Below are 25,949 nucleotides of genomic sequence, written 5' to 3' on the forward strand. Positions count from 1 at the left end.
ACGGGCGTTGGCGTCGGTGGTTCGCTCCCCTCAATCCGATCTGGATCGGGGAGGAGGGGGGAGAGCGAGTGGGAGGGCGAGTGGGGCGACGGGGTGGGGTTAGGGTTTGGTCGTGGGGATAAGGGGTGAGTGGGGGGGCGGCCTGGGCCAGGTGGGTCGGAGTGGGCCGTTTTGGCCAGGGTGCTGGTGCTGGCCGGCTGGGCCGCTTGGCCCAGTTGGCCAGGGGGCTTCTTTTTTGTAATTTTAGTTTTCTATTCTTTTATGTATTTTATTTATTTTTTGTTTTATTTTGTTCCTCATTGTATTTTAGTTTTGTAAAGTACAAAAATGATCCCTAAATTGGTAATAGGAATTATACCACTGCCATAATTAACTTGGCACCTTAATATATTAGTTTGTAATAGTTTATCATTTTAAAAGCATTTAAATAATTGTTTTTGCTACTGTTTATATCGTTTTAGAGTATTTGAACATTTTATAAAAGTGTAGTTCCTCTGCCATAATTACTTATGCATTATTTGGCTCACTCTGAACATTATAGTTTTAATTTTTGAAAACTTTTGTTGTTTGCCTGATTTTTAAATCGAATTCAAATCGGTTTCGAACTAATGCGAGATTAGCCACCGTAATCGAGGTGACGTGGCATCATTAGCGGAGGATTACTGTAGCGTAACTATCCGGGCGTCACAACCATTAAACTTTTGGATCCAATCGGTCCCTTACGGAATAGCGCGTAAACTAGGGTTTAAGCTTCTGTCACTCTCGCAACCCATCATCTAATAACTACTCCACAGTACATTCCCTTAGGCCCAAATATGGTGAAGTGTCATGTAGTCGACGATCACATGACACCATTAAGGGAATCACAACATACATACTATCAAAATATCGAACACATATCAAGTTCACATGATTACTTGCAACATGATTTCACACGTGACCTCAAGAACAAAAGTAACTACTCACAAATGATAATCATGCTCAAGATCAGAGTGGTATTAAATAGCATATTGGATCTGAACATATAATCTTCCACCAAATAAATCATATAGTAATCAACTACAAGATTTAATCAGCACTACTAGTCAACCACAAGCACCAATTAATCTATAGTTCCGGTAACAAGATTGAACACAAGAGATGAACTAGGGTTTGAGATGAGATGGTGTTGTTGAAGATGTTGATGGAGATTACCCTCCCCAAGATGGGAGAGTTGTTGGTGATGATGATGACGATGATTTCCCCCTCCGGGATGGAAGTTCCCTCGGCGGAATCGCTCCGCCGGAGGGCAAAAGTGCTCCTGCCCAAGTTCCGCCTCGAGACGGCGGTGCTCCGTCCCGAAAGTCCTCTCCTTATTTTTTCTAGGTCAAAATGACATATATATACCAGAAGACAGGGCCTGGCCCATAGTGGTGCCAAATGTGCGGCCCGCACAGGGACCCATAATTTTGAGGAGCCCCAAATTTTTTATATAGGCATAGTATTTCTAAAAAAATGCCAAGGCTCTGCCGCACTGGGCCGCTCGGCGCTGGAGTTGGGCCGAGTCGAGGCCGTCGAGCGCTGGTGCCTCGATCGCTCAATGGAAAAAGGATCGCTCGATGTTCTCAGAAAAAGGAAAGTGCTCGGTCTAAAAACAAGGGATAGCTCCAGCAGTCGATCGGGATCGCCTCGATCTGCAACCGCAACAGCGGTCCCGTCCGCGGCGCAACACAAAACGAGATCGTCTCGTCGGCTGTCGCCTTCGCCTCATCAGAGCGATCAGAATCGAGCTGCTGTCGTTGCCTTCATAGCTGCCTCTTCCAATTTTCTGGGATCGATACTTCAGTCCACTGCAGTTCTTTCGCCGTTGCTACAGGAAACGAGATCGCCTCATCGGACCTATCCATGACCGACTGACCGACTCCAGCCTCAAGGTGCTTAGCAAATCCTCCTTCCCGATTAACTTCGGTTCCTACTCCTAATTCTTAATTTCCTAATTATTTCCGTAGGAATCGTTACTTCATTACGGATTGGTTCTTACCTCCTCGGTTAAAGATCACAGTCTAGTAGTTCAATTGGACAAGACCCAAAACTAGGTGAGTTAGACGATTCGTTTAATTGCAAAATATTAATGCATGATCTTCAATTGATATATGATATTGTATAACTTATATTCATCTTTTTATCTTCTGTTTAAATAATACAGATTTGAGTCATCATGAGGAAAAATCAGTCTGGTCCATATAAGCGCAAGAGAAAAGAAAGAACAAAATTTAATTAGTACATCTTATATTATACACTATATAAAAAATTTCTGCGAGATACATATACATTATAATTGCTTGTTAGTTCATTTTTATAGCAAGATAGGGCCCCATTTTTTAGTTTCGCACAGGGCCCCGGATTTTGCCGGCCCGGCCCTGCCAGAAGATGGGCACCGGAGGTGGGTCTAGGTGAGCACAACCCACCAGGGCGCGCCTGGGCTCCCTGGCGCGCCCAGGTGGGTTGTGCCCACCTGGTGGCCCCCTCTGGTAGTTATTTGCTCCAATATTCTTCAAATATTTCATAAAAATTCTCCGTGAAGTTTCAGCTTGTTTGGAGTTGTGCAGAATAGGTGGCCTGACGTAGCTTTTCCAGGTCTGGATTTCCAGCTGCCGAAATTCTCCCTCTTTGTGTGTACCTTGCAAATTATGAGAGAAAAGGCATTAGAATTACTCCAAAAAGCATTATTATGGATGAAAACATCATAAATAACAGTAGAAAAACATGATGCAAAATGGACGTATCAGCGATCTATTTATCTATCACCATACAATTTAATCTGGCAATTAACCGTCAAGGGATTGACAACCCCTTGTTTGCGTTGGGTGCGAGGATTTGTTGTTTGTGTGCTGGTGCTGTTTACATAGTGTTGCTTGGTTCTCCTACTGTATTGATAACCTTAGTTTCATAACTGAGAGAAATACTTATCTCTATTGTACTGCATCATCCCCTCCTCTTCGGAAAAATCCCAACGTAGCTCACAAGTAGCAATTGTTTGAAAGAAAACAGCGTGTGCGATGGAAAAATAAATAACAGACGGGTTTTTGATGGAAAACGTGTGTGATACTCAACGGTCGAACACACGGTTGGATCTCATATGCGTGTGGGATTTCTAGCAGTACCACACATGGTTGCGTCTCATATGCGTGTGTGATTAATGGAAATACGCCAAACATTTCAAACCTGTATGTGTGTGTAATATCAGACAAAAAGAAGACGGTGCATATATGGAGGGCATGTGTGATAGGAATAACTATCGCACACAATTATTAAATGGATATATTGGCGATAGTAGAGCCCAAACTGGACTAGTGATGTTGCCAATCTCACTAGCTTGCTAGTCAAAGGATTGAAACAGCGATGGAAATAAAAAATGACTTGGACTTGATGAGAATGTAAAAGCGAAAATTAAAAGAGCGTTGATAAATTTTAAAGTTTTACACGAAGAAAATGGACCGGGGTCCATAGGTTCGCTGGTGGTCTCTCTCTATAAGAAAACATAGTGTGGTAAACGAACTACATTTGGGTTGTGATTAAATTGCAATATTTATGGGTATGAACATCCATGACATAATTAACATATGAGCATCACGTCCCAATATCTATAGACCGTTATCCCAATGCATCTATAGCTAATACTTCACCCAAGACCGCTATCCAGCATACATCTTAAAATATTAGGTAAAAGCAGAGTATTACAATAAGCATGATGACATAAAGTAGATGATATATTGTCTTCACTCAACGTTCAAAGCAGAACTATGCAACGACCTTTTTATCCCTACATGCAACAACACAATACAAGCATTTTCCACTTCCTGTTACTGAATTACATTACTTGCAAGGTTGAACCCAACTATCATACACAACTCCCTCTGAAGATCAAACCCCAAAATTGGTCAAAGAAAGAAGAATACATCAAAGATCATATATGAATAAGTATTATGCAACAAAGAAACCAAATAGATCTCAAAAAGGTTCATTGATAAATCTGATCATAAAGTGAAAATTCATCATATGCCAACAAACACACCAACAAATTACATCAAATGGATCACAATCTTGTAGGTTAGCTCATGTGATCTTTATATTGAGAAGCAAGGGAGAGAGAACCATCTAGCTACTGCTACAAACCCATAGTCTTAAGGAAACTACTCACAATCGATCATGTTTGCCTTCAAGTTGATGAAGATGGCCACCGTGAAGAATTCCCCCTCCAGGAGAGTACTGGAAAAGGCCTCCAGATTGGTCTTCACGAAATAGAGGTGTGCAGCGGCGGAAAATTAGGGCAAAATAAATTTTCAAAGGGTTTCAGGAGTATATGAAGGCATAGTCTTTGGCGCACGTCTGTTCTATAAAGACTACTTTGATTATGTACCAACAATCCCGAATGAATGGTTTTGTGGACGCTTTCGTATGCACAAACCCTTGTTTTTGCGCGTCCCACGTGTCCCACGCTGCTGGTCGGGGACACTGAAATTCGGGTCCCGCGTGTCATACACACCTCAGTCGACTATCCTGCTGAGTCCTTTGGCCCAATCCGTCCGTTTTTCCCCACCCCTCCGATCCCAAACCATGGCCACCACCTCCGGCGGCGGGGCTGCCGGCGACCCCGCTGCGTCCTCACCAGCGCCGAGCCAACCACAGCATCCGACACCCCGCATCTCTCACATCGTCCGCACCTACCTCGACCTCTCCTCCAATTCCAAGAAGCGCCGCGCCGCCCGTAAGAACCAGCTCAAGCCCGGCGGTGTAGAGACTTCCGCCGCCGGAGAAAACAAGGGATGCGGCCCCTCTGGGGCCGCCTCGTTGGAGCATTCGCGGCTGCTCCGGGAGCTGGGTATCCGGGTCTCCCGCTACACGAACGAGGAGCGCCGCGATATCATCACCCGCTACATGCAGAAGCGGAGCGGCCGCCAGGGCGTTAACCGCGCCGCCGCTAAGGTGGGATTCTTTGTGACGAGGTCCGGTTTGGGGGCTAGTTGGACTGGGCAGGTCATGGTTGTCAACTTACTTACTGCTGCCGTTGTTGCCTGCAGGTCCCGTCGAGGCAAGCCCTGGCGGAGCGGCGCCGGAGGAGTGCCGGAGGACAGTTCCTCGGCAAGGAGGACCCGCAGGTATAATCCGTGATGTTTTTGGGATTGCACATTGCAGGCAGGGTAGTGTAGCGGTGCGCTTTGCTTTGCCATCATCAAAGTTTCTGTTTTGGGGATCTGAAATTTCCCCTTTTCTGTTTGAGTTTCTAGATCAGGGAAAATATGTGGGTGCTTGTTTATATAATCGTTTATACAAATATGAGATTATATAGGCGTGCTTGTTTCTCCCAGACTGCAGATAAACCTGAAGAGAAGGCAGAAGAAGAGCCAGAATTGCCACCAGAAGTTGTTGCGAACGCTGGAGGAGTGCCCATAATTGGAATGGTCTTCGAGAGTGAAGAGAAAGCATGCAAGTATTATGTTAGTTATGCAGGAAATGTGGGATTTAGTGTCCGAAAAGGATTGTGGGATAAAACAGCAAAAAGTGGCAGTAGATCAAGGTTTTATGTCTGTTCCAGAGAGGGCTTTCGCGCAAAGAATTTGCCCAAGAGACCTTACCCGGAGACAAGGACGGGTTGCCCTGCACGATTTTCTATCATGTTAACGCCCAGTGGAAAATACCGAGTGACAGAATTTGTGCAGGATCATAATCACCAGCTTGCTGGTCCAATTGATATTGGGATGCTGAAGTCGCAAAGATTATTGTCCAAGGTTCAATCTGGAAATGGAAATGCCATAAGCATTCCTCCAAGGTACAAGAATTATCTTCGGACCAAGCCTACAAAAGATATGAACGCAGGGGATTTCAGAGATCTTACAGATTATTTTCGAAGTATGAAGAGTGATAATCCATCTTTTTACTATGCCATCCAGGTGGATGAAAATGACAAAGCTGCTAATGTCTTCTGGGCTGATGCAAGATCAATCTTCGACTATCATTATTTCAGTGATGTGATCTGCTTTGATATGACCTACAAACTGAATGACTACAGCAGGCCACTAGCTTTGTTTTTGGGTATCAACCATCATAGGCAAATGGTCATATTTGGTGCTGCTTTCCTGTATGATGAAACGGCTGAATCTTTCAAGTGGCTTCTTGAGACCTTTAAGAGTGCCATGTGTGGGAAACAGCCAAAGACTATTTTGACAGATCAATCTGCTGCTTTGAAGGAAGCACTAGACCTCGCTTGGCCTGGTACAGTTCACCGTTATTGCTTGTGGCAAATATACCAGGATGCAGTTAAGTCCTTGGCGCATGTTTTCTGTATTTCAGAAGAATTCACGCATGATTTTAGCCACTGTGTATTTGATGTCGAGGATGGCCAAGAGTTTGTTGAGACATGGAATGTGATAATGGAGAAATACAACCTTAAAGAAAACAAATTGTTAAATGAGCTTTACGAAGACAGAGAAAATTGGGCCTTGCCATATGGCCGACAAATATTCTCTGGGGACATTAAAAGCATGGTACGAGCAGAAACCTTAGGCATAAGGATGAAAGAATACTTGGATTGTGAGAAAGAGCTATCTCCTTTTTTGAAGTTTTTTGGAAGTTCAGTTGAGAAGAGGAGACAGGAAGAGATACAAGCTGATTACCAAGCCAGCCAAAGGGAACCAAGAACACCTCTGCCACTGCTCTGGCAGGCTGCAAACTTGTATACACCAATAAATTTTGAGTTATTTAGGAAAGAGTATGAAGAGTGCATGGACTGTATGGTTTACGGTTGCGGCGAGTTCGGCTCTCTTTCTGAGTATATGATTACTTTTAAAAACAGAACTAAAGAACAACTTGTGCGGTTTGATTCATCAGATGGCACGGTTGCATGCACTTGTAAAAAATTTGAAACTGCTGGAATTTTATGCTGCCATATATTAAAGGTATATGAACTGAAGAATGTTAAAGAGATCCCCCTACAGTATCTTCTTAAGAGATGGAGTAAAGATGCAAAGTTGGGGACCGTTCATGAAATCAATGGGTTTAGTTTTGACAGTCATATAGGATCTTGTGTTCCAGAGCGTTATGCAGCTCTTTGTCGTTTGTTCTATAAGATTGCTTCTAAGGCTGCAGCGAACGTAGAGACATTTTCAATGGTCGCAAGCCAGTCGGATCAACTTAATGAAGGAATTGAACGAACTTTGCAATCAACACTAGCTGCTAAGTCATCTGTTGTCCATTCCATCAAGGATCAGTTAACTCGTATGGTTCAAAATGATTATCCTCTTGGTAATAGCAGCGAGCCTCAGAAATCTACAGGAAAGAAGATGAGTGAAGTTACTCGTCGTGGAAATTGTCAGGAAACCAATAAAAGGCAGAAACAAAGAAAAGGTGTCTCTGCAGATTGTTTCTTTATAGATGTGAACTCTTTTTATACACTTGTACATGTAAATTTAAACATTTTCTTTTGCATGCTATGAAAATAGGGCATTCTGGCGAAGCAGCTGCAGGACCAAGGGAAAGGGAAGTGAATGTTACGGATCAGTTCCTACCAGATCAACCAATGCAGGTGAATTCTTCAACATGAACACACGACTCCTAGTATTTTCATGTGGCCTTGTGAATGTGGTTTAGCTTCTCTCTGTATTGTGCAGGGACATTATGTACTTGGCCACAACTTTGGTCTTAGTACCTCACAGAACCTTCGTGACAATTTGAACCATTTTGATCAGGTTTGTGTTCATCTCTTGATAACAATGTATAGTCATGTCGATTAGTTATCAGGTTCTTGTGGGCATGCAGGCTTCTGCAGTTCCAACCCTGCAACAGCAGCCATTCCCTGGGAATGGTGAACTAACCGAAACCCAAGTGAGTTGTTTGGAATCAGTGATTGTAAAAGAGAAGCTTATGTTTGATATCTTTTTGAAGCATTTCACCACTTAATGAAGTAGTAGTTGCTAAATTCTGAAGTCCGGACTCAGGTATGGTTCATACCGTTCTTGATGCCGTAGTTACTGAAGTGAGCGTAAATCTTGCAGGCCTATACTGGTGACATGCACGCATTGCAATTCATGGAGACGAATCCCCAGATCGACCATGAGAATGGAGAGGAGGGTCAGTCGTCGATACCGGTGTGGGATTTTCTCTGACGTACGACTTCACATCACTTGTACCACTACGGCTATTACTAGTGATTGCCTGACCGCAACCTGTCAGCCACTAGGTTTGAAGAACGTACGACCGCAACCTGTCAACCATCACTATGCAGTAGTGCAATCCCAAAGGGATCTTTTGTATGTAACTGGCTGCCTTACAACATTTGGCTGATTGCCGGAATGCCAAAGAAATGTCAAAAATATATTTCTCATATCCTTTCCCAGCACTCCAGTTCTCCAACATCTGCTGGAATATGGATTGTGAAAAACAAAAAAGAAGAAAGATCGAAACTATTCTTTGTTGATTCACAGTGATCAGCAGTATCTCCAGTAACAGAATGTACAAGAATGAGTTTGTAACAAGCCAGTTCGGCGAGCATGTACAGAACACAGCAAAGCTGTATGAATCAATTCGGCGAGCATGTACGAACACAGCAAAGCCGTAAGAGCCAACTTGACGACCATGTACACAACACAGCAGGCCTTCACCGTACGCTGCAAGAACGCGCACACAAGAAGCAGAACGTGCTCACCGTGCTCCAGGGTGCCCTGAAAAAGCAGGCGGCATCAGACGAAGAACATCTTGTCCCTGAGATCCGGGTGCACGCGCAGCTCCGGGAACTCGACGGCCTGGAACTGCGCCTGGAACTGCAGGGAATCCATCCTGCTGTCGTAGTAGTCCCTGCCGCGGTAGGCCGTGATGTCGGCGTACTTGATGGGCGCCGTCAGCGACACTGGCTTGGTGCAGCGAGCGAACATGAAGCACATGCTGTACACCAGCTTCTGCAGGTCCACGCGCTTGAAGCCGTGCCCGTTCTTCAGCATGTAGTAGTGCGTGGGCCGGCTCGTCCCGTGCAGCCCGTCGTGGCTGCAGAGGAAGAAGTCATCGTGCGACTCGTCGACAACGACTGTGTCGACGACCGTGCCAGGGAGCACATTGCCATTCGTTGTCTGCAGCTCGTTTTCGTCCTTGGGGAACAGCCGCGTGTTGTGCCGCTTCTTGGCCACGACAACTGTGATCGTCGGCGAGTAGTCGTCTTCGCAGATACCCTTCTCCATAGACACTAGCTCCTTGTCAAGGACCATCTTGAACTGCTCGTCGCTCACGCCATCGCGGAAGTAAATGATCTTGTCTGGCTTGAAGCCGCCGTTCCTTTCCATGTAGACTTGGATGAGCTCCTTACACATGGTACCGAGGTTATCGATCTCCTCCGAGCGGTGCCTCTGGGCACGGATTCTCGGCACGTACTGGCTGGCGCTAGGGCAATCCATGGACGCCACAACAGCTGCTATCGACAGACTCACCGTGTCTCCTGGAGGCGGGTGGTTCACGTCCGCGCCGATGAACATGAAGCGTGTGCCAGTCACCATTGGGAGCTCGCGAGATAGCTGCATGTTGCTTCCTCCGAGCTTGCTGTTGATCTTGAGGGCAAGGTTGGACAAGTACTGGTCCTGGCCCTTGCCTTCTTTGTTCGCCAGCTGGGTCAAGAGACACTGAGTCTGCATCCCCAGTTCTATCTCGCAGATCAGCTTCAGCGTCTTGTACCCAGGGTGCAGCTCAGACATCGGGCAGAAGAGGAGCTGCAGCTTCTGCCCCTTCTCCTCCGCAGCCTCCTTCGCTTTGCTAAGCTCCCTACGTAGTTTGTCCGGATCAGATAGCACCAACATTGCTGACTTGTGCACAAGGCTTGGCTCACAGAACATCGTAATACCGAGATTATTGCACTTTCTGACAATCTTTGCAATAAAGGCATCCCTGAAACGAGTCTCCTGTCCACTGAAATCGAGCACGCCCCAGCACTTGAGAGACTGGCCATCAAATATTTTGTGATCCTGGAGGTTCCACTGGCGGTTAGCAAGACGAATACTCAATTCTTTAGAGTCACCCAGTTTTAGCACTGGGGGGAGAAGGATCCTGCTGGTCACTTCTGTCATCTGTGTATCCAATGAAATCCTGAATTGCTCGCCTCTGTTTCCTCCTCTGCAAGTAAAATGATCGTTAGTACCCCGTAATAAAAATGAGTTCCTTTCACTAATTATTCGTTAAGCATCAGATCCTTTTTTGAAGAAACGCAAAGATCAGTTCCTTCCAAAGAAAGAAAATGACAGCAAATACTTCAGTAAGAATTACGTAAGTGGGCAGTGAATTGAAAAATATACTGATACCATAGTTAAACTTCATGTTTCTTTCACACACATGTTCTGCTGTAGAGGTATTGTTTACACAGAAAAAAAAACTATTGTATCGAACTTCTAGCAAATTATATTGCACTGGAATTACATTCTCAGCAGCAAGTAAATTGTGTGATATATTAGGTTTCTAGACTGAAAAAAGGAAAGAATGGATAGCATGCGTATGCAGAAGTAGAAGGGCGCCCAAACACAAAATAGTTACCTGCAAGGCCCATCCAGTCCATCATTAACCATTCGCTCAATCATAATTTTCCGCTCATCTGATGGGGGTGGCCTCCTCGGTTCCTGGCTGGAATCCTTGGGATACTTCTGACATCTATGAAGCCTGCAAAGCTCAATCGGGACATAGTTTGGCTTGTCCTCTCTCTTGCTCAAAATCAAGCATGGAAGCATCTTATACTGAATATCCTCCCCGTACTGCTGACGATAATACTGAACAAGCTCCCAACTCTTATCTACTTTGAACTCCTTGAAGATTATCTGTTCAGCATTTTCAGCCGTCAAGTCTTGAACCTTGTACTTCCGAACTGTCGGCGCATCCCTTTTTCCTTCAGAGGACTTCTTCTGGTAACTCACGGTAATACACAGGCCTCTGAGCTGACTCTTCAAATATTCCCACTCTTCCTTGTCTAGAGCTGGACTACGGGGGTTAAGGTGGTTCCTTCTGCCAAAGCGCTTCAGCAAGTGCTCAACAAGATCCAGAACACGGCTTTCAGGTTTGCAGAAGTCCATAACTGAATAGTCCACACATAAGACTAGCCCTTGCTCGGTGGGTTTTAGGGTCTGCTTCGTTCCCCCTAGAGCTTGGACATGAACATGATTGGAGCCCTCAAGAACTAACCACTGTGGTGAATATAATGTCTGACCAATGATAATCTTTTCATAGCTAGAGGCCTGACGCACAATGACATCAAGAGCCTGCAAGACATTCCTAGGCACATGCTGATCAGAGCGGAACGGCAGCTCGTCCTTGAACTCTACTGAGGCATTGTAGGCCCGTGACCGAACTGACACAGGGAGGGATAAACCTTCTGGCAGTTTGGCAAAGGAGTACAGATTGCCCTTGCCATCAGAAGCAACAACTAATGAATGTGGAGACTTCTGAAGCATCTTCAAGAGTTGAGCATTTACAAAATTCTGATCTGCCATGGAGAGCTCCAAGCCTCCTGATGCCTCTGGAGAAACTTGGGCGAGCTTGACACCGTAGTGAAAGACAGTTGATTCCCCAAACTTAATGCTAAAGTGGTTCACCCAAAGTTTGACTTCTACCTCTTCAATGGGACCAATTTTTCTGACTGAAGGGAGGAAAAAGAACAGTTAGAAACAGCAAAGTTTTACACAAGGAAAGCAGTAACATAGAATGCTTTTTAAAGAGGGGGGCTGTGGGATAAAAAAAACTACAGTTTCACTAGCAGTTCGGATAGGGCACTACAGTTTCTCAAATTAAAATGCTGAAGTAAATGTAGCTATAAGGAGAGGAAATCACTCAACGTTTCCAACTTCAGATAGTAGATGGTCCCCTGCACTGCAATTTCATTTTAGTTCATACCCTTGCTACTACAAAAAGGTACCCCCAAAAGGCCAAAGTTCTTATCCATGCTGACTCCAAACCATAGCATGAAGCAACCGATCCACTGACGCATGCATGCAAGCCTACTTATGAAATAAAGCATTCCTAAGAAGAAAAACCCAAAAGAATCAGATACAGTGAAAACCGTGAGGCTTTCTTGTCTTCTGATGAAGGATTCGGTAGTTCACCGATGTTATAAATGTTATGAAACCACATGGTGACGTACCAAACTACTCAGGTTCCTCTAGTTCTATCTGACAAGATTTCCATTTATCTCATGTGCTGTGCATCCTATCAAACAAGCATCTGCCATCTCAAAATTACGGAACAGAGTTTACTAAACAGTTTAAAAGTTCAGTTAACATAGTTGAGTTCATCACCACATTATCCTCCCACTTTCTCAAGCAAAACAGGACTGTAATGACCCTATCAAACTAAGAATCAAACGCTTCCTATTGATTCAAGATACAAGAGAATGAGAGGCATCAATAGCTGCCATAAGTACAGCTGTAATACAGACAATGCACCAAAGGGAACTTATCATACAGGGAGATAATCAGATAACTTTCATTCCTATTCACGTCAACCTATAAACCTTGGAGCACACATAGGCATTCATAATACTACAACCGAACTGTATGAAACTTGGGAAACCGCATAATCATGAGACAATGCAGGCATGCAGCACATGGAACTTATCATACAAAGACAATCCTCATTCCAATATATCTAGATCCATAAAAATTGGAGCACATTTGGGCATCCAAAATACTACAAACAGAAACATACAAATACAAAGCACATTATGATGACCATGATCAAAATAAGAAACAATCTAAGATTACACCAATGCAAATGCTACTCTAAATCAGCATGCAACCAACAAAAATTGCAATTACAGGCCCGTAGTTTCAAACAAGATAGCAGTCCACGCTACTAGAACAGGGATGCCTGCACAAACTCGCCTCAGTCAACCACATGTGTGAAATTAAACAGCAATACTCTAATGACTAAACATCACGAAATCATTGATCACTTGATCGATCAAACCCGCCAATGTTTCGAACATTTCAGAGGAACGAACGAATCATGTCAGAGTTCACGAGGCTCGCAAGTACAATCAGGATACAGTACTACAAATGGTGCCCCCAGAAGGCCCAAAGTTCTTCATGCTGACTCCAAACAATAGCATGACGCATTCATGCAAGCCTAATTGTGAAATAACAAATTCATAGAAAAATCCCAAATAGAATCAGATTCAGGTTTTTACTGGTGAAAACTCTGATGCTTTCATGTATTCTTGATAAAGGATACAGTCGTTAAATGATATTCTAAATGTTCGGATACAGTAGTTAAATGATATTCTAAATGTTCGAAACTACAAGGTGACATACCAAACTACCAAGGTTCCTCTAGGGCAATCTGACAGGATTCTTATCCCATATGCTCTGCATCCTCTCAAACAATCATTTGCCATCTCAAAATTGCAGAACAGAGGCTACCAACAACCGTTTAGGAGTTCAGTTAGCATGTAGGCGAGTTCAACACCACATCTTCATCCTACTTTTTCAAGCAATTCAGGATTGTAATGACCCTATCAAGCTAAGAATCAAACGCTTCCTATGGATTCAAGATACAAGAGAATAAGATGTAGGTACAGCTCTAATACAGACAATGCAGCAAAGGGAACTTATCAAACAGATAGATAATCGCCAATCCTATTATCTCGATCTATAAACCTGGAGTTCATAATACTGCAACAGAACCGTATAAAACTTCAGATACTGCGTAATCATGGAGCAGAAACGAAATACGAAACAATCTGAGATCACACCGACGCAAATGCTCCTCTAAATCAGCACGCGGCCAGCCAAAATTGCAATCACAGGCCCGTAATTTGAGAAGGTAAACAGCACGCCTGGAGAAACGCATCGCCCCTATCAACCACATGCGTGAAATCAAACAGCGCAGGCCCATGTTTCGAACATTTCAGAGGGGAACTACCGAATCATGCCAGAGTTCAGAAGGCTCGCATGTAAATCAGGGAACGGCGCTTACCACCAGGTCGCGACGGGCTCGCCACCTCCTTGGAGGGGATCTTCTTCGGCGACGGTGTCGGGGCGTACTGCTGGGGGTACTTGTCGCGACGCCGCTCTTCCTGCGGCGCGGGGTGGTACCCGTACGGACCGCGCCCTCCTCCGTGCCATCTGCTTGGATAGTAGTCCTCCCCTCCGCCGCGGCCCTGGTATCCTCCGTAAGGCCCGCCGCCCGCGCCGTGATCTCCGCCGCCCGCGCCGCGACCCTGCTCTCCCCCATGGTGGTACGGGTCCCGAGGTCCATTGCTTCCCGAACCACGCCCTTCTCTTCCTCGGCTTCCGCTTGGATCCCCGCCGCCTCCGCGGGGGCTCTGGTATCTTCCGTAAGCGTTGTCGACCCTGCCGTAGTCCTCGCCGCCCGCGCCGCGGTCCCCGCCTCGCGCGTAAGAGCTGGCACCTCGGTCGCGGTCCGCGCCGCCTCCGCCGCGGTACTGGCCTAAGCCGCGAGAGGCGCCTCCTCCGCGGTTCTGGTCTCCGACGGGAGCCGAGCCGCCTCCGCGGGTCTCGTCAACCTCATCGCGGGGGCCTCTCCCGCCGGCGGGGGGAGCCGCTCGGCCGCCGCCGCGGCCCCGGTTCCTGCCGCCTCCGCCGCCCCTCTTGTCACCGGAATCTCTCCCTCCGTCGCGGCCTCCGCCGCCGCGTCGGTTAGCCATCTCCACGCCGAGGTGGGGCGGCCGAAGCAGCGACCGATTGGTGGAATTGGGTTGGGTTTTGGGGGGATTTCCCGAACTTGTGGAAGGGGGGAGGCGGGGATGGAACGGCTCGGCCGTTGCGAGTGGGACCCGCTACATATAGCGGCGCGAGCCAACGCGAGACGGTTTTTGAGGCGAAATGTCGTCTTTAGGCATCTCCAGCCGTTGAGCCCTAGGAGGCACTTTTTTCGCCTCCTGGTAGACTACCGGCGAAAAATATAGCCTGGGAGTGGAAAGCTATCCATTCGTTGCGCCCCCCAACCACCACGCGAACAGCGGTGGCTAGCGAAGCCGGACAGAGCGAGCAGGCAGGGAGCAAGGCCGGCGCGGAGGAAGCCGCGGGAGGCGGAGCCGGCGCGAGCCGACCAGCCGGCGTGCGGGAGGCCGGCCGGGCGAGGTGGCGAGCGGACGGGGCCGGACCCGGCGCCGCTGCTGGAGCCGGACAGGGCAATGGTGAGGTACGGCGCCGGCGCGCGCACCACGGTGTCCCGCGAGGTCTTGGACGAGCGGAGATGCGGCGTCCTCCCCGCGAGCTCCGTCGCCCGCCCCGTCCTTCCTCCTCCGCCATGGCCGTCGGGGGCACGAAGACGTCGACGCCACCCTCCTCCTCATCCGGCTCTTCCTCGTCGGCGGGTGCTTCTTGGACGGGGGCAGGAACTCCCGTGGCCGCGCGCGCCCGTGGCCGTCCCGGCCTTGCCTGCTTCAGCCTCGCCCGTCCCGGCCTTGCCTGCTCCGGCCACGGCCCCGCCTCGCCAGCTCCGACCACGGCTTTGCTCCCTGCGTGCCCCGCGGCCGCTTCGATTTCGAGGCGCACCACGCCGACCGCTCCCGCTACGTGCTCTCCTGCGACGCTGCTAGGAGCGGGGCGGGGCCGAGCCGTGGCTGCTGCTGCGCATGCACGCGCCGGCGACGCGCTGCTCGTGGCGAGCAGACGGCAGAGCGGGTGCAACTCAGGGTAGCCGGCAAGCAGGTCGTGGGCGGCGGCCTCGAGCGCGAGGAGCGCGCCGGCCTCGAGCGCGAGGAGTGCCAGGCCGCGAGGAGCGCCCGCGGCGGCCTCGAGCGCGAGGAGTGCCCGGCCTCGACAGTCCGCGCGGCGTCGCGCAGCGCCCGCAGCACCTTCAGGAAGCCGTCGTCCCGCTCCCCCTCCTCCGGCCATGCTCCGCCCCGGCCGTGCTCCGCCACGGCCGCGTGAGCCCTTCCCCGATCTGGCTGTGTGTGGTAGGTGGTGGGGCGATGCATACAAGGAGAGAGGAGAAAAAAAGAAAGAAAGGAGAGGAGAGGAGAGAGAGAGGGGCTGGCAAGTGGGCCGATGCATGCGAAATAGAGCGCTAGCGCTCTCAGCTGCGCCCCAGCTTTGTGGGTTTGGGTCGGGACTGCCAGCCGTAACTTTGACGAAATCCGGCACTTTTTGAGCTTCCGGGGGCATGACTGGGAGAAAAAATACGCGCCGGCGATGAAAAAGGCCTCCTGAGGGGGCTGTTGGGGGGCCTAGTGGAGATGCCCTTACCCCCCTGGTTCTTTTTTGCGAGAAAATTTCCGATCTATTCATCTTCAATCATGACGGTACAACGAATACAAGAAATAATAAAAATTACATCCAGATTCATAGACCACCTAGCGACGACTACCAGCACTGAAGCGAGCCGAAGGCGCGCCGCCGTCATCGCCCCTCCATCGCCGGAGTCGGACACAACTTGTTGTAGTAGACAGTTGGGAAGTCGTCGTGCTAAGGCCCCGTAGGACCAGCGCACCAGAACAGCAACCGCCGCAGATGAAGAATAACGTAGACGAGAAAGATCCAATCCGAAGACACGCGAATGTAGACGAACAACGACGAGATCCGAGCAAATCCACCAAAGATAGATCAGCCGGAGACACACCTCCACACGCCCACCAACGGTGCTAGACGCGCCGCCGGAACGGGGACTAGGCGGGGAGACCTTTATTCCATCTTCAGGGAGCCGTCGCCGTCTCGTCTTCCTGAGTAGGATACAAACCCTAGCAAAACTGAAATAAACGACTAAAAACGGAGCCCTCCCGCCAGCCCTTGCCGAGATCCACCGCGAACTACCACGCTACCAGTTTCTTTTTTTTCTCAAAAAAAAGGATCATCATCGATGGACTTCTTTCACTCCTAAGTGTCACTGCTTTATGTTATCATGTCACTGCTATATACGTATTTGCTAATCGACATTTATAGTTTTTTTTCTAGAATTGGGTTTGGATCTTACCAAAGTAAAATACATAGTAGGTCACTCGGCTTGCGTCAGGTCATATGGTCCTATGATCTCGCAAAAAAAAATTGATCCTATGATGATTGGTCTTCAGAATACCCTGTTTTCTTGGGGTAACGAGTAACAGAATTGTGCCTCGCTTCATTAAGAAAAAAAAGAGAACAAGTACATAAGGTTACATAACAGAACAAAAAAAAGAACAAAAAGATGGGTGGATTACTCGTGAACGTCCAGATCTATACACTCACATTGTTTAAGACACCATGCTCCCTCTTTTTTGCGGGAGAATAATATGTATTACTCAAACCAGACCATCTCGGTCTCTGTTACAACGTTCTAACAAGAAATTTGGACCTGAGCCTAACCATACTGTAGTTATGGGCTCACTCCTACCATACGATGACATTGCATCACCAGCACAATTATGAGTACATTTGGTGTGAGTAATACAAATTACACGATCCATTCGCAGTCAATGTTTGTCGTAATCGCCCTTGCGGGCACTAAGATGTTGTCGAAGACTCGCCAATTTCTTTCCTTCCAGAGAGAGTGCATGGTCAAAAAGAAGAGGGAGTTCAAAACCTTCGTGTGAGTTGGAGAGGCAACACGGCTAGCCTCCATCCACAATTCCGCTAAATCGTCGTGGGAAGGTGTGGGTTTCTCATCCTCTAACTCATCGGTGTTCCAGAGGTTTCCTTCGCGAAGAAGCTTTGTGACTTACTTGCCAGTGTGGAGGTTGCTACACCTGGTTTGGGCAGGTCGATTGCTTGCCTGGGCGACAATAAGGAGCAAATGTGTGAAGGTGGGCAAAGGCAAGAAGAGTGGCGCCGTAGAGAAGACGTATGTGGCTACTTGATCTCCGGTCTCTTGGCCCACCCTCTTGGATTGGGCTGTCGTTGTGGCTTGGGGGTACCTGATGTCTTGTGTTGGGGATCACTCTGTGTGGTGATAGCGTTGGTGGGTTGTTCGTCTGTGGTCCGTTTGTATTGGTTTTCGCCCGGTTTCCCGTGAATTAATTGGGCAATTCTCTTCTTCTTAATTAATCGATGAGGCAAAGCTTTTGCCTCCGTTTCGGAAAAAAAAACTTGCAGCACATTGAAAAAGACCGGGCATAGGAGCACTAGATAAGGAGGTGGTAGATGGTCTTTAGCTTTTGAAGGCAAAGTGGGCAGCATGGCAGGTGAGGCATACTCCTCTTGAGCAGTCGCTTAGAGGTCCAGCAACGAATCTTGAGCACAACCAAGCAAATAATTTTAGTTGCAACATGGCACAAGAACCCCACACCTTCTCCACCCCATGTATGCTAGTCAAGGTAAACAAGGACACACGATGGGCAATTTTCGCTGAGTACTTTCCACATACAGCAAAAAGAGTCAGCCCGACAGACATCAAGTTAGCTTGCCACTGGATCCGAGACCACAACCGCATATCTGCCCAGTCATGGCGAGAGAGAAGGGCCCTTTGAAATGCCTAATCCATTTGCCGAGGGGGAGTCCTTTATGCATGGAGCACATAGAGCGAACAACCAAAGACACCGCATGCACAATATCTGGAGCATTCACAACGGCCACTGTACGCTTAATCCATCAGTTAATCAAAAAAATCATGGCACGCCCATGCTTAATCCTTCAGTTAATCAAAAAAATCATGGCACGTCCATTGCAGAGAGTGCAGATATTCGAGGCATAGGACAAGGCAACCGAGTCAGACAGAACATGCACCAGCTAGCCCTGCCAAGGATGCTCTGATCAGTCCTCGAAAGCTAATAGTAGCCCACCCTCAACGCTTCATTGAGCAAGCCAAGATTATGGATGCCTAGTTGACTCACCTTTGTCGGCCGACAGACGATGTCCCAAGCAACTTTGCAATTCATCGGCGTAGCGATGTTCTTCTCGATTGTTGTGGATTACTCTTGTCAATGGCAACTCATCGGTGTTTGGGGTTGTTATTTATTACTTGCAAAGTTTATTACAAAAATGTATGCATTTATATTTAAAACTGAAGTTGTGACACATGTGATAAGCAATCTAAACTATCTAAATAAATAAGTAAAACTCGCCCCATGTAAAGTTTAGCACCACAAAAATGTGAAAGAAAATTTTAGTATTCGACTTAAAGTCAAGGGTTTTCTGTTGACGAAAAGGCATGGGGCCCGGCGTATACATATACTCCTCCCACGTTTCCCGGTTTTCTGCTCCCTCCCTCCCTCCCTGGCTCCCTCCTGTCCTCCCACAGCCATGACATCTCAAAGGCAAAGTCGCGGCACGGGGAAGCCGGCCGGTGGGTTCGGATTCTCCATCTCCGGCCACAAGCGCAAGCGTTTGGCGGAGTACCCCTGCGTGTCGCGCCTCCGGCAGCGGCGACTCCTCGTGTTCCTCTGGAGCCACAAATTCTTTTTTTTAGAAAGAAGGCTCGCGCAGAGCCCGGCTTTGAATTAACAAAGCCATCAACCAGCCAGGATTACATCTCGACAAACCAAACACACAACTCAACAAGAAAAGAAAAAAGAAAGCAAAAAAGGCGGCAAGATACAACGACGCCAGGGAGCAGCTCACAGACCTAGCATACAGCAAGCTAAAGAAGATCGACAATGAGCACCTAGCTTGGGATGACAAGGCCCTCTTTCACACACGAAGTCTAGGGGTAGGAGAATGCCGGCGCAGAAGAGGAAGAACAGACGCCGCCGAGCAGACCAGCCGTCGCCAAAACACCAGGGCACCAGCGAAAAGACACTACCATCCAGATCCATCTTCGAAGAAGGCCCCTGCCTCCTCGCCTGGCTCAGAAGGCGCCGCACCGTCGACAGATGGACATGTTCTCCCTAGAACCTGGATGGTCGGCATCGATGGAAACCACATGAGCGGAACCAGGCAGTCCCGTCTTGTCGCCAACTTCTCACCTGGAGCAGAACATCACCGAAATCCAGAGACCCGAGCACACAAAAGACAAGCCGCCAGGATGAACGAAAGAGCAACAGCCAGGACCAAGATCAAAAATATAAGCTTTGGCTCTACGGCTCGCTGGAGTGACACCAACGGAAGGGATCCCTCTCCCCTCCTGTCCAGGAACCATGGGCATCGGACAGGGGCACTACAGGAGCATGGAGAGCACCCAATCATCATGGTCCCTCACCAGGGAGGGCATCGCCACCACTGGAGAAACACTGTCACCGCCGACACCCACCACACACATCTCAGCGAAGTCCAACAACCATCCTTGTTCCCTAAGCGGCGCCTTCAGGAAGGATACGGCGCCAAGGGCGTCGCCACCGCCCAACAAAGTTGGGGTTTTCACCCGGGAAGCCAAGGGGAAGGGGATGGGGGCAATATACCTGACGGCGCCTCCAGGAAGGTGAGTGGCGCCCGCGGGCGTCACCGCCGTCGAAGCCGGCAGAGCTGGCTTGGGATTTCTCCCGGTCGAATGTACCCGTCACCGGCACCCACCCAGCGGAGGAATGGCGTCTGCGATGAGGCAAACCAGAGCTGGGGGGTGAGGATCCGCCGAATCAGCAGCGGAAGGGAGAAGGCGGCCAGATCTGGCGGCGTCGGAGCAGAGGCCGCCGCCATGCCCTGGCTCGCATCCACCACAGAGCTCGCCGCCCGCACGGCCGAGATCTGCGGCCCGCGCCCGCGCCACCTTGCGCCGAGGTCCGGTGGCGCCCAACCAGCCGGGGCCGCCGCCCCAGATCCCGAGTCCCCCGCGAGCAGCACAGGGCAGCAGCGAGAGGAGTGAGAGGCCCCGCCGCCACCTTCATCAGCAGCGCCCCGGGCTTGGCCGGCGGCCGCTTCGGGCGGCGGCGAGGGGAGGGAGAGAGGGAGGAGGGGCCGGCGGCGGGGCTAGGGTTTGAACCCCCGAGCCGCCCGAGAGGGGTGACGCGAGGGGAGGAGGGTGGCTCCCTTCAGATCTCTAGCTCCTGAGCCACAAATTCTCGCAAACCCTTCGAGCGTACGTACCCCCTGAAAGTGAAAATCCCCACTTAATTGTTCGATTGATTTGATTTTGATATCTAACGCCTGCAACTGCAAGCAGTGGATTTGTCTACGACTTGCCTGATAATTCGTACGCGCATGCGTGCAGGTTCACCGGTGAGACGGACGCGTTCATGGACGTGATGCATCTGCACAAGCTGGCGCTCCACGGCCAGTGGAGCGAGGCCATCAAGTACCTCTCCCGCTACCTGCCGTCCGACCGTCCGCTGGGCGTCCACGGCCGCGCCCTCTGCCACTTCCTCCGCCTGCACAAGGCCATCGATGACATCGTCGCCGGGGCAAAGGAGGCCCTCCCCGTGACCGCGGCCGTCAGTCTGTGCTTGGACCGCTTCCCCACTCGCAGCCCTGCCCTCACGAAGCTCCGCATCATCTTCTTGTCCCTCATCGAGTCCAAGACACTAAGGTATCATTCATCCCAGTGACCCAATCAGTTCATCGAGCCTCAGATATATGTCTGCCTATATGAACTGTTTTGTCCTTGAGCCTCACATATGAATATAGATTTATTTTTTAGAGGAAGATTACCTTTGGCCTCTGCATCACCATGATATGCACAACCATCTTTATTAGTTATTCATTAGAGTGTGATAAAATTAATACAAGGATCAAGCCGAAGCCCTTTTATAGGTGAACAAAGTCGCTACACCTACACAAATACGGATGTCTCTTGTCTGCATACCAGATACAATCTAATTCAGATGCCTTAATACCATCTGGTCTAGGCGTCCTAAAACATGCACCGCCTGCGCACGCTGAAGGATCCGCCGCCATCATCTTCTGTCATCCCGTCTTCTTCAAGAGGAATCACTACATAGATCTTGCCAGTCCCATCTGCCGTCGACGTCACCACGACACCACACAGCGTCACCAGCCTGCGCGCGTCGATAAAACCGCGTCCAACTCTGAGACTTCGCTGCTGCACGCCGCCGAGACCCACTGTCTTCAATGCGGTCGATGTAACACCACTCCACCCATTGGCCTCTCCAACGAATCACTGCTCCAAGATGATGCCCCCAGGAGGGAGAACGACACCAAAGTCTCCGTCATCATCCGATCTGAGAGACCCAGATCTAGGGTTTCCACCGTAAGAGCTACCACCTGGAGAAAGAGGGGCACGCCATCTGCAAATGCCGACGCACCCAAGCGGCGCCCACCGCCACATAGCTCTCATGACGCCGCCTTCAAGAAGGACACGGCGCCAAGAGCATCGTCGCCGCCTTAGGGTTTTTACCCGAGAGACCGTGAGGTGGGAAAAGGTAGGGCGGATCCGAACGACGTCTCCAAGAAGAAAAATGGCATCGGGTGTCGTCGTTGCGGCCGACATGAGCCGACCTGGGAATTATCCCGATCTGGATCCCCACCTCCCGCTCCGTCTCAACCTAGTAACCGGCTAGCAGCACGGCCATGTCCGGTAAGACGGAGTGCACGCAACATGGGTTCGAGGAAGAAGCAGCTCGGCGTCGTTGGCCGCCGGGGCAACAAGCCGGAGCACCAACCTGCCAGTGAATCTATGGTCATCCGGTCTGATCATCGGTAGCCCTCCGGCCCCGCCGCGCCACCGGGCAGGGAGGCCATCCCTGCTGCAAAGGCCACTGCTGGGACGCCGGCCGGCCGCCATGCCATCGTTGTCCATCAGGGCGCCATGGTCTAGATCGGCGCCGCCACGATCCAGGATCACATCCTCGAGATGAGGCGTCCCGCGCCACCCTATAGACTCGAGAGGGGAAGCAGCATAGTTGCCATGTTTCTGGTACGGTGGGAACGAGGAACGGGAACGAGGGACGAGAGTCGGTGGCTGAAAAAAATAGGGTACAACGAGGGTATACATCTCTCGAACGATTTTTTTATAGTGGGGACGCGATCCAATCCGTTTGGGTACGATGAACCCGGTACGGTACCATGGGTCGAGGAACGCAGTTCCTGAAGAACGACGACTCCCTGACGATCAACATTCCTTACTGTTAATGGATCCCTTGCAATTATGGACTGGAGGAAGAACGAGTAGTTCTTGAGAAAAGAAACGACGGCCTGAGTAAATTATGCCTCGCGTTTTGACTGTTGGATCCTCGAACCTGGGGCTAGGGGCCCTCGGTCGCGCGCGCGGGGGGCGACAGATCACTTAATGTGTTTGGGAAAACAACGAAAATCCCTTCAGTTATGGACTTTGGAGCCGATATGAATATAGATGTTTCGTGTTTGGAAATGCAGGGATTCCGTGGACTTGATGCGGCTGAGGTGCGAGGCTTCATCGATCATGCATGACTTGGTTACTCAGACTTCAGAGTTGAAAGACTATATGCGCTCCTGCGGCGGGTCAATGGATCCCCAGAACGTACTTCCCCTCGGATTCGGCCACGCTAGGTACGCTACTGACCCCTCTCAGTTTCTTGGCTCGATTCCTTACTAGCCAGTGACCGTCAGTTTGATTGCGCATCTGCTTGCTAGTTTACGTCCGAGGCGACACCTGAAGAAACAGGGCGGCCAGGTCCCGGCGTCTGTGGTTGCCAGGCTTTATCTTCAGAAGAAGAAGATGTATGTGGTACACCCCCGCAAAAAAAAAAAAGATCTTTGTGGTACACTTCTGTTTTTCTTTTCCAACTCTTGGTAGTACTCTGACTAATTATAGATAGACATGTTCCGTGCTTTGTGCAGGCTGCCCTCTTCGACCTCAAGTGATCACTCTCCGGGGTTAACTAGGGGTATTATACTTTTTTTTTGAAATAAGGGGTATTATACTTATTGTCACCGGCATCTTGTGGTTGCCTCCTAAGTCCTAACTATTGTGTGTGTGCTCTGCTTATTAATAACTAATAACATGTTTTTTTCTCCTCTGTCTCTCAATGCCAGAAGCCTTCGTTAAGGCTAAGGAATGGTTGGTGGACCTTGTTGGTAAAGCGCTGCTCTATGCCCTAGCTCTATTTTCTTTTATTATATGTCAGCAATTAAATTTGTGCTCAAATTCTTGATGGTTAGGATTTGAACAATAGCAACTGATAAACTTATCTGATCTTCAGGTAGAAGTGTGGAAGCTGGTAAGCCGCGTCAAGGGGATTCAATTCAATCGACATGTAGCAGAGGTAACTTCCACTCTCTTCTCATCTACGAAAGCTTTTACTCGACATTGCACGGTCTTAACGATTAGATAAAATGTTTTTACCGTTGACTTAGAAATAGTTACAGTTTTGCTATTTCGCAAGCTATTTCTAAGTCCATGGGAACCATATTGACAATCAACATTTGTTGAATCTTTGTGGGCTATAGTGTTTAAAATTTTGACAATACTATTTCAGTAATTATGGTTGGTACAAAAATACTTTTATCTCAAAGGCTTGGACTCGATTCAAACAAAAATTCAAGATCAACATCTGATGAAAATTGTTCCAAAAGATCTAGAATATTTTCCTGAACTTTGAAATCTCTTGGTCATTCACCGTAGACCGAAGTGCTCTCAAGCCACTGTTTTTTTTGTGTCCCTCCCCCCTCCCTTTTTTACAGAAGTTGTCTTATGAGTGAAATGCATCATTGGTCATTGTACTTGTGTCGAAAGTTCACTTTGATCCCTGTACTTAGGAATACAGTCAGTATGGTCACTAAATACGACATAAGGTGATTATACAGTCACTGACTAACCGTATAAGTTCGTATTTTGCATACTTTGACCGGTCAAACTACCTATGTGGCAAATAAGCAGTCTAGTCTTCTCTGTACCTTTATGCAGGTCCCACCTGTTAGAGAGTTGAAGGAAGAACTGAATAGGTAACTCGTCGCTAGCGCCCAAGCGAGCTAGCCAACTGAACCAGCTGAATGTTACTGCTGAATAACTAGAGCGCGACGTTATTATTACAACACGCACCACGCATGCACACACTCGCACACAATACGCATGCGCACACTCGCTAGCAGCCTAGCACACAACATGCACGCATGACATATCTGAGGCCGCCGGGTCTTGCTCCGGCAGCCGCGCCACCACCATGGTGCGTGCACACGACGAGGAGAGCGACTGATGTGGGTCTCGCCGCTGTCGTCCGTGTAGCCATCTCACATAGACAGACAGTTGGTATTCGTTGCACCAGCTACTCCTGCAGCTCATGTGCATCCACTGGCAAGTCTGGCATCGATCAGTATTGCTACGCGGCGAGCGCTCACTCGGATGGCCGGCAACAAGACGTACACCTCGGCACCGTCCACTCATGCTAGCCATGCTAGGCGGCAGCTGCTTGCTGCGCGTACGTACCGAGCTGTGTTTGTGCTTATGCTTGTGTGTGTACGTGCATGTTGTGAATGGTGAGAATATGGTGAGAAGTTGCACGATCGCACCGAGCGGCGACAAGCTGCATGCGAACCAGCTGACGCTGAAGGCCGGAGAGTAAAGTCTATTTTAAACCTTGAGTTCATAGAGGTTGTCTCAATTGAACTCTGAACTCTCAGTCCCTAAAATCCATACATCCAGGGCGGGATCACACTCTGCTGTCACTAACTATGTGGGTCCACATGTCATATTCATCCTCTCCCACGCTGATCTTTCCCTCTCCCAAGTACAGCGGCGGCCCTTTTGGCAAAAGCTCGATGGTTGGCATACGCCGTGCTAAGCCCAACCAGCTAGCGTACACGGGCGTGCCCCTCGCCGCGCCCTTCTGTCTAGCATCACCGGCCACTGGTATACAAGCCCCGTGGAGCGACCACAACCCGCCGCGTCATGTCCAGTACCTGGCACCAAGCGTACCCCAGATGGAGGCAGTTGGCACGCGGCTAGGGGTTTTGGCCGGAGTCGAACACGAATTCTTGGTCAGCGCGGTAGAAGCGAGCTTAGAGGCTACGTGAGCTGCAGGGGAGTGCATGCACACCACTTGTTTGACAGAATGGTGGTGGGTACGGGAGGTCCTTGTGCAGAAGTGCAGCTGTACGTCGGAGACGACAGTGGTTTTCGCGGTCTCGATCTCGCGCTCCTGACGGCCGCGTCGACGCCGGCTCCTCATTGGACAAGTTGGTCACCGTGTCCAGCATGTTGCGGAGGTCTCGGTAGCC

At 49.3% G+C, this 25,949-nt stretch overlaps 3 protein-coding genes and 1 long non-coding RNA gene across 4 annotated transcripts; 3 read left to right on the plus strand and 1 right to left on the minus strand.

Annotated features, from left to right (window-relative positions):
* Positions 1-4,542: 4,542 nt before the first annotated feature.
* On the plus strand, positions 4,543-8,359 carry LOC123190166 (protein FAR1-RELATED SEQUENCE 7). The gene is made up of 7 exons (XM_044602760.1): positions 4,543-4,965; positions 5,061-5,138; positions 5,349-7,383; positions 7,479-7,561; positions 7,647-7,724; positions 7,795-7,860; positions 8,031-8,359. Exons 1-7 carry the CDS (start codon positions 4,597-4,599, stop codon positions 8,139-8,141), a joined length of 2,820 nt encoding a protein of 939 aa, XP_044458695.1. The 5' UTR covers positions 4,543-4,596; the 3' UTR covers positions 8,142-8,359.
* Positions 8,360-8,478: 119 nt separating this feature from the next.
* Positions 8,479-14,777, minus strand: LOC123190165 (protein argonaute 2). The gene is made up of 3 exons (XM_044602759.1): positions 13,969-14,777; positions 10,543-11,635; positions 8,479-10,128 (listed from the first exon to the last, which is right to left on the minus strand). The coding sequence occupies exons 1-3, from the start codon at positions 14,657-14,659 to the stop codon at positions 8,715-8,717; spliced, it is 3,198 nt and encodes a 1,065-aa protein (XP_044458694.1). The 5' UTR covers positions 14,660-14,777; the 3' UTR covers positions 8,479-8,714.
* A 5,575-nt stretch (positions 14,778-20,352) lies between these two features.
* Positions 20,353-23,541, plus strand: LOC123191837 (uncharacterized). The gene is made up of 5 exons (XM_044604416.1): positions 20,353-20,660; positions 20,962-21,324; positions 23,130-23,282; positions 23,367-23,460; positions 23,530-23,541. Exons 1-5 carry the CDS (start codon positions 20,353-20,355, stop codon positions 23,539-23,541), a joined length of 930 nt encoding a protein of 309 aa, XP_044460351.1.
* Positions 23,542-23,573: 32 nt separating this feature from the next.
* LOC123185897 (uncharacterized) lies at positions 23,574-24,000 on the plus strand. The gene is made up of 3 exons (XR_006493522.1): positions 23,574-23,620; positions 23,769-23,810; positions 23,936-24,000. It is a non-coding gene; the product is annotated as an uncharacterized lncRNA (long non-coding RNA).
* The last annotated feature ends 1,949 nt before the right edge of the window (positions 24,001-25,949 follow it).

This window comes from Triticum aestivum, chromosome 2A (assembly GCF_018294505.1).
Source record: "Triticum aestivum cultivar Chinese Spring chromosome 2A, IWGSC CS RefSeq v2.1, whole genome shotgun sequence".
NCBI classification, from domain to species: Eukaryota; Viridiplantae; Streptophyta; class Magnoliopsida; order Poales; family Poaceae; genus Triticum; species Triticum aestivum.